General features: G+C 37.8%; 1 protein-coding gene and 1 long non-coding RNA gene across 2 annotated transcripts in view; one reads left to right on the top strand and one right to left on the bottom strand.

Moving 5' to 3' along the window:
• Nucleotides 1–14,735, top strand: part of LOC146750335 (uncharacterized) — a 49,097-nt gene continuing 34,362 nt past the window's right edge. The window contains exons 1-2 of the mRNA XM_085496826.1: nt 1–123; nt 6,300–6,366. Of these exons, the coding sequence (XP_085352952.1) occupies nt 91–123; nt 6,300–6,366 (100 nt within the window). The 5' untranslated portion in view covers nt 1–90. The remainder of the gene's footprint in view (nt 124–6,299; nt 6,367–14,735) is intronic.
• LOC146750336 (uncharacterized) lies at nt 4,157–4,968 on the bottom strand. Its single transcript, XR_014929385.1, has 2 exons — nt 4,826–4,968; nt 4,157–4,330 (listed from the first exon to the last, which is right to left on the bottom strand). It is a non-coding gene; the product is annotated as an uncharacterized LOC146750336 (long non-coding RNA).

Raw genomic sequence — 14,735 nt, 5'->3', positions numbered from 1 at the left:
GCGCCCTCAGTGGGAGAAATAACACATGGCAAAACATACGAGTTGGCAGTGAATGTGTTCATGAGCGGATAGTTTAAAACGGCTTTCGTTATGCCGTCTTCTATTGAATCAATCCTTGAAAAGGTTGGTGATTTTGGTTGTTGAAGTACACTACATCATTATTTTTAAGTGTTTCACATGCAGTAGAATTCTATGTAAACCGCCCAGTAAGCTTGGCGGTAAGCTTAGTGTTTCTGTTAAGGTCAACGAGGCCACAACATGACAAATCTGTATGATCTTGGTATTTTACGCGATTCGCGAAGCTGTTGCTGTCGTGAGTGGTGTTCTTCCTTGAAGTATGTTATATAAAATTCAATGATTGTGGAGGATGATATATCTACACTAAATATACAAGTATTTCTGACGGTAGCTGTTTTCGGACATTGACCTACACTCACGATTTTCACCAATGATGACGCTGTTTACGAGAGTTCAAAATCATCGCTTTCACTCGCCAGAGATAAGAATATTTTTCCGTTCGTTCTTATTTTATGATAATAATTTTTGATTGAACCATTTCGTTTTTTAGTTTTTGACTCCCGTGTTCGAAGCACCCAATGGGAGTCTTTGCAGTTTGTATGTGTGTGTGTGTGTGTCAGTCTGTTCCACTGATATCTCAAGAACCATACATAGGATTTTGATGAAACTTGGTGCATAGATGCTCTGAACTAATGCTAGGATTTGATTAGTTTTGTGTACAAATCAGTGCATATTAATTATCTAATTTGCCTGATAATTAGTTGATTTTTAGCTGTTCCACTGATAGATGCTCTGAACGAATGTACAGATTTAATTAGTTTTAGGTAAAAATCTGTGCTTATTAATAACCTAATTTTCATAATGATTAGTCATTTTTCTAATAATAGGGTAATATCAGTACATATTAATTACCTAATTTGCATAATTAATTCAATTTTAGCTTTTGATATTTATAGTAGTAATTACATTTCAATGAAACTTGGTACATAGATACTCAAGGACTATGCAGAGATTGATTGTTTTGGGGTAAATATTTGTGCATATAAATCACCTAATTTGCATAATTAGTTAATTTTCAGCTTTTCTACTGATATCTCAAGTACTAATCACATTTCAATGAAACTTGGTACATAGATCTTCTAGGACTATGCAGAGACCTGATTAGTTTGGGAGTAAATAATTGTACATATTAATTACCTAGTTTGCATAACTACCGGATTCGGCTGGTACCCCGCCCTGGGCAATCTTATTGAGGATTCTATGTTGTTTTTTTTTAAATGTGGACCAAAAGATTGCCCGGGCAATGTTATGGCAGATATTACGAAGCCCATCTTGTCTGGAAAAATAACCCTGCGTTGATAAAAATGGTCTCAGAAAATGTTTAGAAAAAATAATGTTTCGCGTTGACCAAATATAATCATGCAAAGTATAAATTCAAAGTGTTTTAATACATAGGTGAGAGGTCGCATTTTACGTGAACAAGAACATGCACTACAAAGGAAAAGCAAGCCGAAGTCAAAACGGGGTGCATCATGGACATGACATGACACGCACGCACTGTGACAACTGAGTGATCAGCAACATCATTTTGGTACGCAATTGAACTTCAAGTACTTCTTTGAGAAACTTGCTGTGCGCCGATATTGACATCAAGTGCGTGTTGACAGAAGTTTGACCCAACATCGCGCACTGAACTGGCGCGTTATCTTAGCAATCTTTTTCTTTCATGCTCCGCACGTCGATCTTGTAAAATTGTTATTATATCCGACGGTACTGTAATTATGCAACTTGTATGCAACTCTGTACTGACTTTGAATATATCAACATTGTTTACTTAGTGCACTGCTTTTTCTAATTACGCAAATTTGTTTACAATATTGTACCAGCTCTGAATATTTCAACTTTGTAATGTATTGCTTTCATGATAATTACGCAAACTCAAGTTATTTTTTTACTATTCTTAGGGCACTGACTCAGGGTATTGGGTCTGCGTTGCATTTGTAATAATTAAGCAAACTTAAGCATGAGTGCATTTAAATCATTAAACAGGATGCAGGTATGTACGGAAAGTCGGGAAAATATTTTAAATACTTGTGATTCATCGATGTTCCAATATAATAAACCTTAGGCAGCGCACTTTGACCGCATTATTCACGTACAATTCGACTGAACTCTAATAACCACGCGTTTGAATTACGTGCGGCATTGGGCAATGACCAATGACCATGACCACTGATATTTAAATTATAATTACTTGTCATATGTTCAAAAAATCTTTCAACTCGCACAAATACATACCTTGAACGCGAAGAGTTAACTGGGGGCTAACTGAAAGGGAACGTCTTTTTTGGACAAAAAACACGTCAATACAAGATTATTTGTACAAGGTTAGATTTATAGAATGTACACAACCGCTTAACTCTGTGTTTTTTTAATAATCATGTCGCATGTGAAACGCAGGAGACATTTTAGTTCGCCCATTTCTTGTTTACTAATCTCTAACTTTTTGTCTGGTAAGCGATACAGACAAAGATTAAACATTAACGATACCTACCGTTGTCAAATCAACCAAGAGGCTCGAATAAGGAAGGCTTGGCTATTTTAAACCTCGTAAATAGCATTCTTTTCAAGCGTAGACTTTATTCGAGTGTAATAAACATAAGTGAAATGTATAAATACGCAACAACCATTCGTATACAGCATTGGAGTTTTATGCTTTTCAACTTCACAGTGAATTATTTTTAGATCATATTTCTATGCAAGATGTCGGACGGGAAAATTGGGGTTTGTAAAAATGTTTGGTTCAGTCAGGCAATGTGTGGACCAAAACATCGCCCACTATTTGAAACATCGCCCATGGGCAGGGTTTAGGATGGGTGATTAATTTTTGGCTTTTCCACTGATATCTTGAGTAGTAATCATCATAGTTCAGTGAATCTAGGACTATGCAGAGACCCAATTAGTTTTTGGTAAATATTTTTGACTATTAATCCCCTAATTTGCATAATTAACCGATTTTCAACTTTCACACTGGTATCACAAGTACTAATCATCACATTTAATTGACCGGGGAGACAGGCATGTGTTCTACGAGTGGCCACGTCACAACTTAGTGACTACTTCAGGCCTTGGGGGAAACTCGCCTCATGGGAGAAGAGAGCACCCGAACTGCCGAACCCATGGCCACATATCCCTGTCGTACACAGATTGTAGTCTGATTTGGAAACAGGTGGTGACATCCTGTTACGGAATACCGCTGAAATCTCCATCTCCCCGTCAGTGTCTCCCCTATTGGGCACTGCCTGGGGACTCCCGCAAGGCGGAAGCAATCAGGCAGGAAGTAGCAGTTTGCTGGGACAAGGTGCCATACACAGGGTAGATCAGCCAGCACTAAGTCCAGGTTTCTACCCAAATGTGTTCGTAGTACCAAATCTACAGGTGGTGGGCGTCCAGTTCTGAATCAGTACGTGCTCCTCGATCGGTTCCACATGGAGACTCCATTCAGGGTTCTTCTCTAATCCACCGTTTCGACTGGCTAGCCCCACTAGACTTAAGCGGGGCCTACCGGCACATACTGATGCACCCAGCGAGTTGCCATTTCCTTCAAATCGCCTAGCTGGGCCAAGTATTCGAATTTCGGGTGTCCACCGTTCGGGTTATGCACAGCGCCCTACGTGTTCACCAGAGTGATGAAACGGGTAGTGCTGCTGCTTCACCAAATGTCGGTACACCTCAATCCGTACCTAGACGACTGGTTACTACACAACCCGGACAAGGGGTTATTAGCCAAACACGTCAGGCTAACACCAATCTGATTAAAATCTGATGTAGTGTACAGGCTTTAATTATTTTGGCTATAAACTTATTTTAATTTTATTTTTTATTACTTTTGTTATTAATGACCTTTTATTTTATTATTTTACTTTGATTTTGATTTTGTGATTTTTTTAATTCCGCCCTACCTACATCTGATCCGACGCCTATGTAAGTCCCGTTCAAATCTCGCGTAAGTAACAGCCAATCACAGCCCCCCTTTTATACAGGCTGTCGGTTGCTTACTTTTCAGTGTAGCGATACTCTACGGGCAATCTTTCTGTACATTATATTTTGCCCACTTGAATAAACCATTAATAGAAAATTGCTAGTATATTTTTATTTGCAAAAGAAATTCCTCAGCATTTTACAATTTTTGTCATTACATTGAATATTTTTTTCACTTCCAACAAATGTGTACACTTCCAGATACATCTTCGCCAGCCAAGGTTCGTTCATTCAGTCATTGCTTCAATTTTACATCACTGAGCATAATTATCTAGAATGGAAGCAAAAAAATAAGTAAATCGTAATGATTAGAACACTGTAAACAGCTATAGTAAACAATGCAAACTGATTTTAAATTGTATAACGGTCACCGGCCCACGGCATCGACGTAGAAAATTGGAGCAAACAAATATTTCCTGATCAATTGCGATGTGTTCCAAATAAAAAATATTTTATTCCAGTCCAAATCAGCTCAATTACTTTAATAAAGAGTTATTGTATAATGTACAAAATGTTGATACAATTTGATGAATATTTACAGCTACGGCTTCAATACCGTAGACGATGTTGGCCCGATCTTCAACAAAACATCACCCGTCTCCAGGGCAGGCGACTGGAAAAAGACACTGGTGTTCGGTCAAAACGGTGGAAACAAATTCATCACTCCCAGAATAACTATGCAAAATAACGATCTAAAGTCGAACCATTCAAGCCACAATATTAACATAAAAATGACTTTCGTTGCATTTGACAATGATAAACTTACCGTAAAGCCGTGTTATTCTCGGTCGCTAACGTCGGTATAATCCGCCATTTTATTTGAGTGTTTGCCACCCGACTCCGCCCGGTGACGTCATCATGTGCGCTATAGAAGGAGGTCTGTGATTCGTTGACTAAAATCGTCGATAGTGGGTTTCGTTGAAATCTCGTTACATAGGCATCGGCTCAGATGTAGGTAGGGCGGAATTAAAAAAATTCAAATTCAACACAGTCAGGAAAAGAAACCCAGTCAACCATGTCGTACTTCTGTTGAAATACATTTTGTAGCAGTGCGTCACGTCAGAATATTGTTTAAAATAAATTAGTCAATTCCAGCCAAATCTAGGTCAAAGGGTCAGCGTGCATATAATTATAGATAGTTAAAACAAAAAGTATTTGAACTTTTGATGGTTGTTCGACATCTATGCACGGTTACTAAACTAGTAACCGTGATCTATGAAAACCAGAAAATTGTTGGTAGTACGAATTTTTGCACAGTCAAAAATAAAGCAGAAATTCAACAAGCGGTCGCAAAAGCGTGCGATTGAAAAGCGGGAGTGGGCGAGAGGTTCGGAGAAATGAGTTCTGTACTTCTTTGTTTGATGAAGCGATGCTGGTGCCCACATTGTCACCATAATGAGGCCACAATGAAGCGAAGCGATAACCGATGCTGAAGCCATAACAATGCCATAATGATGCGATGCTGAAGCGGATGTGAAGCTGAAGTGAAGCCAAAGCTTTCGCGAGAACTGTACTGTATAATTGTTGTTGTCCTAGGAATTTAGTGTAAGCTATATGACTCATTTCTGGTAGTTCAGAGAACAGTGGTTTATAATGTTCATCTATTGGCAGATGCGCTTCTAATAGAAAAAATACATTTTCAATGCAATGGGACAAAAAGTGATAGATTAGTTCACAATAGCAACCACAAGTACATAATGTCATTCAAATGTGACGTGACATTTATTAAACCAACTGAAAATGACATTTATTACCAAATGACGTCATTTCAAATGCATAAAATAGTATTCAATTACTCAAGATATACTCGAAAATACAATATCCAAGCATTATTTATTATTCATCAAGTAAATAAATTGAGGGCTAGGGGTGCAAAACACACCACTAAGCAATACCATTTTGATGAAGGACAGGAAGAGGTGGAATCACAAAAAAATGACGACCTCCAATAAAAAAAGCTGTTATGTGGGGAAAGTGGCGAAATTTGATTTGATTTAAGTTTAATTTGTCATAATCATGCCTATTAGTTTTAAAGATTTGCACCAACCTTTATTTTTTATTTTGGGTAATATATTCCAAGACCAGAAATTGTTTTAGGGATGGTGAGTAGCTTTTAATAGCTGGGAGTAAGTCATCCCATCTTAATTAATTATTTAATAATGAACATTTGTGCAAAATGTTATCATCTGTAATACATGATGTTTATTAAAATGTTTGATTTTTGTTTTATCTTTATATAGTACAACAGACCTTTTGAAGATGCAGATGAAATTGACATTGTCAAATTGGAAATCCTTGAGCTCAATGGTAATTAATAATATAATCTATTTTGATTCTTTGTCCAATAGTAAACATGTCAGTCACTATTGACTGCAACACCGTCTCCATCATGCATTATTACAATTAATTCAAACTTGACACAACATCGTGTAAAACGTAGTAAAACACATACACATACACAGTCTGGTCCAAGCAACATAAACAGTGATTTCACTGACATTTGATAGGGATATAAATTCTAATATTGTTACATGGGACAAAGCCAAGCATGTTCCCTATTAAAAACATGTGATAGTCGGATTCTCCAGAATGTAAGAACTTTGCTAGAAAACAACAAAAACAGTATACCAGTCTTTGCAATATTCAACACAATACATGTAATATTCAACAGTGGGACCAATACATTACATGCATTATTCAACACTGTGGGACAAATACAATACATGCAATATTCAACACTGTGGGACCAATGCAATACATGTAATATTCAACACTGTGGGACCTATACATTACATGCATTATTCAACACTGTGGGACCAATACATTACATGCATTATTCAACACTGTGGGACCTATACATTACATGCATTATTCAACACTGTGGGACCTATACATTACATGGAATATTCAACACTTTGGGACCTATACATTACATGCATTATTCAACACTGTGGGACCTATACATTACATGCATTATTCAACACTGTGGGACCTATACATTACATGCAATATTCAACACTTTGGGACAAATACAATACATGCAATATTCAACACTGTGGGACCAATGCAATACATGCATTATTCAACACTGTGGGACCTATACATTACATGCATTATTCAACACTGTGGGACCAATACATTACATGCATTATTCAACACTGTGGGACCTATACATTACATGCAATATTCAACACTGTGGGACCTATACATTACATGCATTATTCAACACTGTGGGACCTATACATTACATGCAATATTCAACACTGTGGGACCTATACATTACATGCATTATTCAACACTGTGGGACCTATACATTACATGCAATATTCAACACTGTGGGACCTATACATTACATGCATTATTCAACACTGGGACCTATACATTACATGCATTATTCAACACTGTGGGACCTATACATTACATGCAATATTCAACACTTTGGGACCAATACATTACATGCATTATTCAACACTGTGGGACCAATACAATACATGCATTATTCAACACTGTGGGACCAATACATTACATGCAATATTCAACACTGTGGGACCAATGCAATACATGCATTATTCAACACTGTGGGACCAATACATTACATGCATTATTCAACACTGTGGGACCAATACATTACATGCATTATTCAACACTGTGGGACCTGTACATTACATGCATTATTCAACACTGTGGGACCAATGCAATACATGTAATATTCAACACTGTGGGACCAATACAATACATGCATTATTCAACACTGTGGGACCTATACATTACATGCATTATTCAACACTGTGGGACCAATGCATTACATGCATTACCGTATTTGTCTTCAATTAGGCGCCACTTTGTTACACTTTCATTTCGTGGTGGCGCTTAATTCAAGCACTTCAAGTTCTAGTACAGTTAACTGTTTCAAGTCATTGTTCTTGCTCCATTCTGGTGATAGATTATTGGCAATATTTTACATTACAGTCTGACGCTTAGTCACTGTAGCCTGTATTTTAAATACCGGGTACTGAGTAAATGACCCGTTTTCAGACAGTCTAGAAAGTTATACAAAATTTATGATCTTTTAGAAAACATTCCTAGTTTGCTGTACGATCAACAGAAAAATAAAACAAACACAAATGCATCGCTTAGTAGTAAATGATCACGGTAGCAAAATCCGGTCATGCTGCATTCCACGGTTACGATTATTATTACTCAGTAGTAATTATAATAACGTACAAAAAATAAAATGCAAGTAAAATTCAACTTAATTTCATCGTAAGCGAATGATTATGGTCGCATGTAAACGCTTGATGTCACGATGTCTGCCATTCTTCCTGTCTAGGACTTTACCTGAAACGTGTTCTTTGACCTAATAGGTCAAGTCGTTAATTAACCAATCAAAATGCTGGATGATGCCAACATGATCAAAATTACCATAGCTCATTTAAATAATGTATGAACACAATGCGGAAGTGATTTGCCGATGTTTGCGATCTTTCGGCTTTGATTTTGGTGGGAAAAACGGCATGATTTTTTTTCAAATCAAGAAATTAGTTATTTTTGGAAAGTAAACTGAGCATTTAAAGAATAATTTAACACTGTTTACTGTGATAACAGCGCATTTGAAACAGAACATTTTCGCATTGTTTTAATTTCGTTTTCATGGACTTACTGTGAAATTAAAAACCACGCGGATATTGTCTACAGTAGACTAAAAAGACATGTTTCAAGAGATTATAGACCGATTTCTCAAAATTTGTTAGAAACAAAACCAATTTTTTTTTACATTAAAGTCATTCGTACAGTAACAGTGAGAGACTTCCGCGATCGCGTCTATCGCTACTAACCGGTAACCTGTAGTCGATCCGCCGGCGCCCAATTCACGATCATTACGTCCCAAAATTTCAACTCTGTCTGGCGCTTAATTGAGGTGTAAAATACGATGTTTTCGTGGCACTGGCGCCTAATTGAAGGTGGCGCTTACCTGGAGACAAATACGGTATTCAACACTGTGGGACCTATACATTACATGCATTATTCAACACTGTGGGACCAATGCAATACATGTAATATTCAACACTGTGGGACCAATACAATACATGCATTATTCAACACTGTGGGACCTATACATTACATGCATTATTCAACACTGTGGGACCAATACATTACATGCATTATTCAACACTGTGGGACCAATGCAATACATGCAATATTCAACACTGTGGGACCAATACAATACATGCAATATTCAACACTGTGGGACCAATCAATGCAATACATGTAATATTCAACACTGTGGGACCAATGGAATACATGCATTATTCAACACTGTGGGACCAATACAATACATGCAATATTCAACACTGTGGGACCAATGCAATACATGCATTATTCAACACTGTGGGACCTATACATTACATGCATTATTCAACACTGTGGGACCAATACATTACATGCATTATTCAACACTGTGGGACCAATGCAATACATGCAATATTCAACACTGTGGGACCAATACAATACATGCAATATTCAACACTGTGGGACCAATGCAATACATGTAATATTCAACACTGTGGGACCAATGGAATACATGTAATATTCAACACTGTGGGACCTATACAATACATGCATTATTCAACACTGTGGGACCTATACATTACATGCATTATTCAACACTGTGGGACCAATACATTACATGCATTATTCAACACTGTGGGACCTATACATTACATGCAATATTCAACACTGTGGGACCAATACAATACATGCAATATTCAACACTGTGGGACCAATGCAATACATGCATTATTCAACACTGTGGGACCTATACATTACATGCATTATTCAACACTGTGGGACCAATACATTACATGCATTATTCAACACTGTGGGACCTATACATTACATGCATTATTCAACACTGTGGGACCTATACATTACATGCATTATTCAACACAGTGGGACCTATAAAATTACATGCAATATTCAACACTTTGGGACCAATACATTACATGCATTATTCAACACTGTGGGACCTATACATTACATGCATTATTCAACACTGTGGGACCAATACATTACATGCAATATTCAACACTGTGGGACCAATGCAATACATGTAATATTCAACACTGTGGGACCTATACATTACATGCAATATTCAACACTTTGGGACCTATACATTACATGCATTATTCAACACTGTGGGACCTATACATTACATGCATTATTCAACACTGTGGGACCTATACATTACATGCATTATTCAACACTGTGGGACCTATACATTACATGCAATATTCAACACTGTGGGACCAATGCAATACATGTAATCTTCAACACTGTGGGACCAATACAATACATGCATTATTCAACACTGTGGGACCTATACATTACATGCATTATTCAACACTGTGGGACCAATACATTACATGCATTATTCAACACTGTGGGACCTATACATTATATGCATTATTCAACACTGTGGGACCTATACATTACATGCATTATTCAACACTGTGGGACCTATACATTACATGCATTATTCAACACTGTGGGACCTATACATTACATGCAATATTCAACACTGTGGGACCAATGCAATACATGTAATATTCAACCCTGTGGGACCTATACATTACATGCATTATTCAACACTGTGGGACCTATACATTACATGCATTATTCAACACTGTGGGACCTATACATTACATGCATTATTCAACACTGTGGGACCTATACATTACATGGAATATTCAACACTTTGGGACCTATACATTACATGCAATATTCAACACTTTGGGACCAATACATTACATGCATTATTCAACACTGTGGGACCTATACATTACATGCATTATTCAACACTGTGGGACCAATACATTACATGCAATATTCAACACTGTGGGACCAATGCAATACATGTAATATTCAACACTGTGGGACCTATACATTACATGCATTATTCAACACTGTGGGACCTATACATTACATGCATTATTCAACACTGTGGGACCTATACATTACATGCATTATTCAACACTGTGGGACCTATACATTACATGCATTATTCAACACTGTGGGACCTATACATTACATGCAATATTCAACACTGTGGGACCAATGCAATACATGTAATCTTCAACACTGTGGGACCAATACAATACATGCATTATTCAACACTGTGGGACCTATACATTACATGCATTATTCAACACTGTGGGACCAATACATTACATGCATTATTCAACACTGTGGGACCTATACATTATATGCATTATTCAACACTGTGGGACCTATACATTACATGCATTATTCAACACTGTGGGACCTATACATTACATGCATTATTCAACACTGTGGGACCTATACATTACATGCAATATTCAACACTGTGGGACCAATGCAATACATGTAATATTCAACCCTGTGGGACCTATACATTACATGCATTATTCAACACTGTGGGACCTATACATTACATGCATTATTCAACACTGTGGGACCTATACATTACATGCATTATTCAACACTGTGGGACCTATACATTACATGGAATATTCAACACTTTGGGACCTATACATTACATGCATTATTCAACACTGTGGGACCTATACATTACATGCATTATTCAACACTGGGGGACCTATGCATTACATGCATTATTCAACACTGTGGGGCCTATACATTACATGTAATGTTCAACACTGTGGGACCTATACATTACATGTAATGTTCAACACTGTGGGACCTATACATTACATGCATTATTCAACACTGTGGGACCTATACATTACATGCATTATTCAACACTGTGGGACCAATACATTACATGTAATATTCAACACTGTGGGACCAATACAATACATGCATTATTCAACACTGTGGGACCTATAAAATTACATGTAATATTCAACACTGTGGGACCAATACATTACATGCATTATTCAACACTGTGGGACCTATACAATACATGTAATATTCAACACTGTGGGACCAATACAATACATGCATTATTCAACACTGTGGGACCAATACATTACATGCATTATTCAACACTGTGGGACCTATACATTACATGTAATGTTCAACACTGTGGGACCTATACATTACATGCATTATTCAACACTGTGGGACCAATACATTACATGTAATATTCAACACTGTGGGACCAATACAATACATGCATTATTCAACACTGTGGGACCTATAAAATTACATGTAATATTCAACACTGTGGGACCAATACATTACATGCATTATTCAACACTGTGGGACCTATACAATACATGTAATATTCAACACTGTGGGACCAATACAATACATGCATTATTCAACACTGTGGGACCAATACATTACATGCATTATTCAACACTGTGGGACCTATACATTACATGCATTATTCAACACTGTGGGACCTATACATTACATGCATTATTCAACACTGTGGGACCAATACATTATATGTAATATTCAACACTGTGGGACCTATACATTACATGCATTATTCAACACTGTGGGACCTATACATTATATGCATTATTCAACACTGTGGGACCTATACATTACATGTAATATTCAACACTGTGGGACCTATACATTACATGCATTATTCAACACTGTGGGACCAATACATTACGTGTAATATTCAACACTGTGGGACCAATACAATACATGCATTATTCAACACTGTGGGACCTATAAAATTACATGTAATGTTCAACACTGTGGGACCTATAAAATTACATGTAATGTTCAACACTGTGGGACCAATACATTACATGTAATATTCAACACTGTTGGACCAATACAATACATGCATTATTCAACACAGTGGGACCTATAAAATTACATGTAATATTCAACACTGTGGGACCAATACATTACATGCATTATTCAACACTGTGGGACCTATACAATACATGTAATATTCAACACTGTGGGACCTATAAATTTACTACGTTCAATTACCCACCATAGACTCTGGTCAGTCAAAATGACTATTTTGAACTGTAGGCATTAATCAGCGATTCTGCCGGTGACGGAGAGATAGAATCCAGGTCAGGGGAAGCCCCATGACCTCAAGATTCTTTTACCCCTTACGTCACGAACCCACGTGACCGAGGCCGCCTGGCAGCGCCACAGGTAGCCGTCCATCACTATTAATTAGTCCCCGTTCGGACGTAGTCCGAGAACGGGGACTTGTGTTTTGCCCTGTGTGCGTGCATGCGTGCGTGCGTCCGTGATCACCTGTATCTCGAACATGCATGGACCGATTAAGTTCAAACTTCACTCATATATCACACATTATATGGGACATATGCACATGCATTCTTTTCATGATCCGATTAACGATAGCCGAATAGCGGCCATTTTAAGGCCGAAAATGCATCAAAATCGCACATTTTCACCATTCCGGACCCGGATCTCAGTTATGCATGAACGGATTTCGTTCAAATTTGGTACATACATTAAACATAATAGGACCTTGATGCACATCATTTTTTTTCCCAGATCAAGTTCGAAATGGCCGACTGGCGGCCATTTTGTTTTAAAGAATTCAGTTCTGGATCCGTATCCGAGACATGTCTGGATTGATCGAGTTCAAACTTCACACACACAAGGTACATCATGTCACAAATATGTATGTGCATTTGTTTCATGATCTCATTAACGATAGCCAAATGGCGGCCGCTTTAAGGCCGAAAATGCATTGAAATCGCACATTTTCACCATTCCGGACCCAGGTCTCAGTTATGCATGGACGGATTTCGTTCAAATTTGGTACATACATTAAACATAATAGGACCTTGATGCACGTCATTTTTTTTCCGGGTCAAGTTCGAAATGGCCGACTGGCGGCCATTTTATTTTAAAGAATTCAGTTCTGGATCTGTATCCAAGACATGTCTGGATTGATCAAGTTCAAACTTCACACACACATGGTACATCATGTCACAAATAGATATGTGCATTTGTTTCATGATCCGCTTAACAATAGCTGAATGATGGCCATTTTAATGCCGAAAATGCATCAAAATCACGTATTTTCACAATTCCGGAACCAGATCTCAGTCATGCATGGATGGATTTTGTTCAGATTTAGTACAATGTGTTGTACATATGCAGGTGCATTTCGGTCATGATCTGCTTTGAATGTATATGTCACTCAAATATGAACGGAACGGGGACGTGTCATTGACTTGTTTCTCTCCGCCTTGAGTGGAGATGAAATCTAGTGAGCTCTGCTGGATCGCCTGCTTTTTTTTCCTATCCTGATATATAGCTTGGGTTGTTGCCGCTGCACGGCATCCGACATTGTAGCTGGTAGGATAAGTTTTCCTTGTCATTTTTACCCTTGTGTCATTTTCTCCTTTGTGTGTAGTATTTTTCACAACAAAGATTAAAATCCGGCGCCACTACGCATCCAGTTGGTTTTCGTGGCGGCACCTTTTACAACTGTAATTCGTTTCCCTCATGCATGTCGTCTTTTATTTTCAATGTATTTAGCAATATATAGATGTAATGACAGCACCAGGGCTCGCTGCCGTTTTTTTCCCGGTCTCCTCGTGTTTCGAGTCGACCGTGCAGTGGTTATATTCAGAATTTACCAGCATAGAACCCGCATCCGAGATACTTTATCGTAGCTACGTGTGGGTTTCGGGGTTTTTGCGTGGAAGCGTGTT

Source organism: Saccoglossus kowalevskii, chromosome 1 (assembly GCF_978046115.1).
Source record: "Saccoglossus kowalevskii chromosome 1, keSacKowa6.1, whole genome shotgun sequence".
In the NCBI taxonomy this organism is placed as follows: Eukaryota; Metazoa; Hemichordata; class Enteropneusta; family Harrimaniidae; genus Saccoglossus; species Saccoglossus kowalevskii.
The sequence above is the reverse complement of the archived record's forward strand: the minus strand, read 5'-3'. Positions and strand labels throughout refer to the sequence as shown.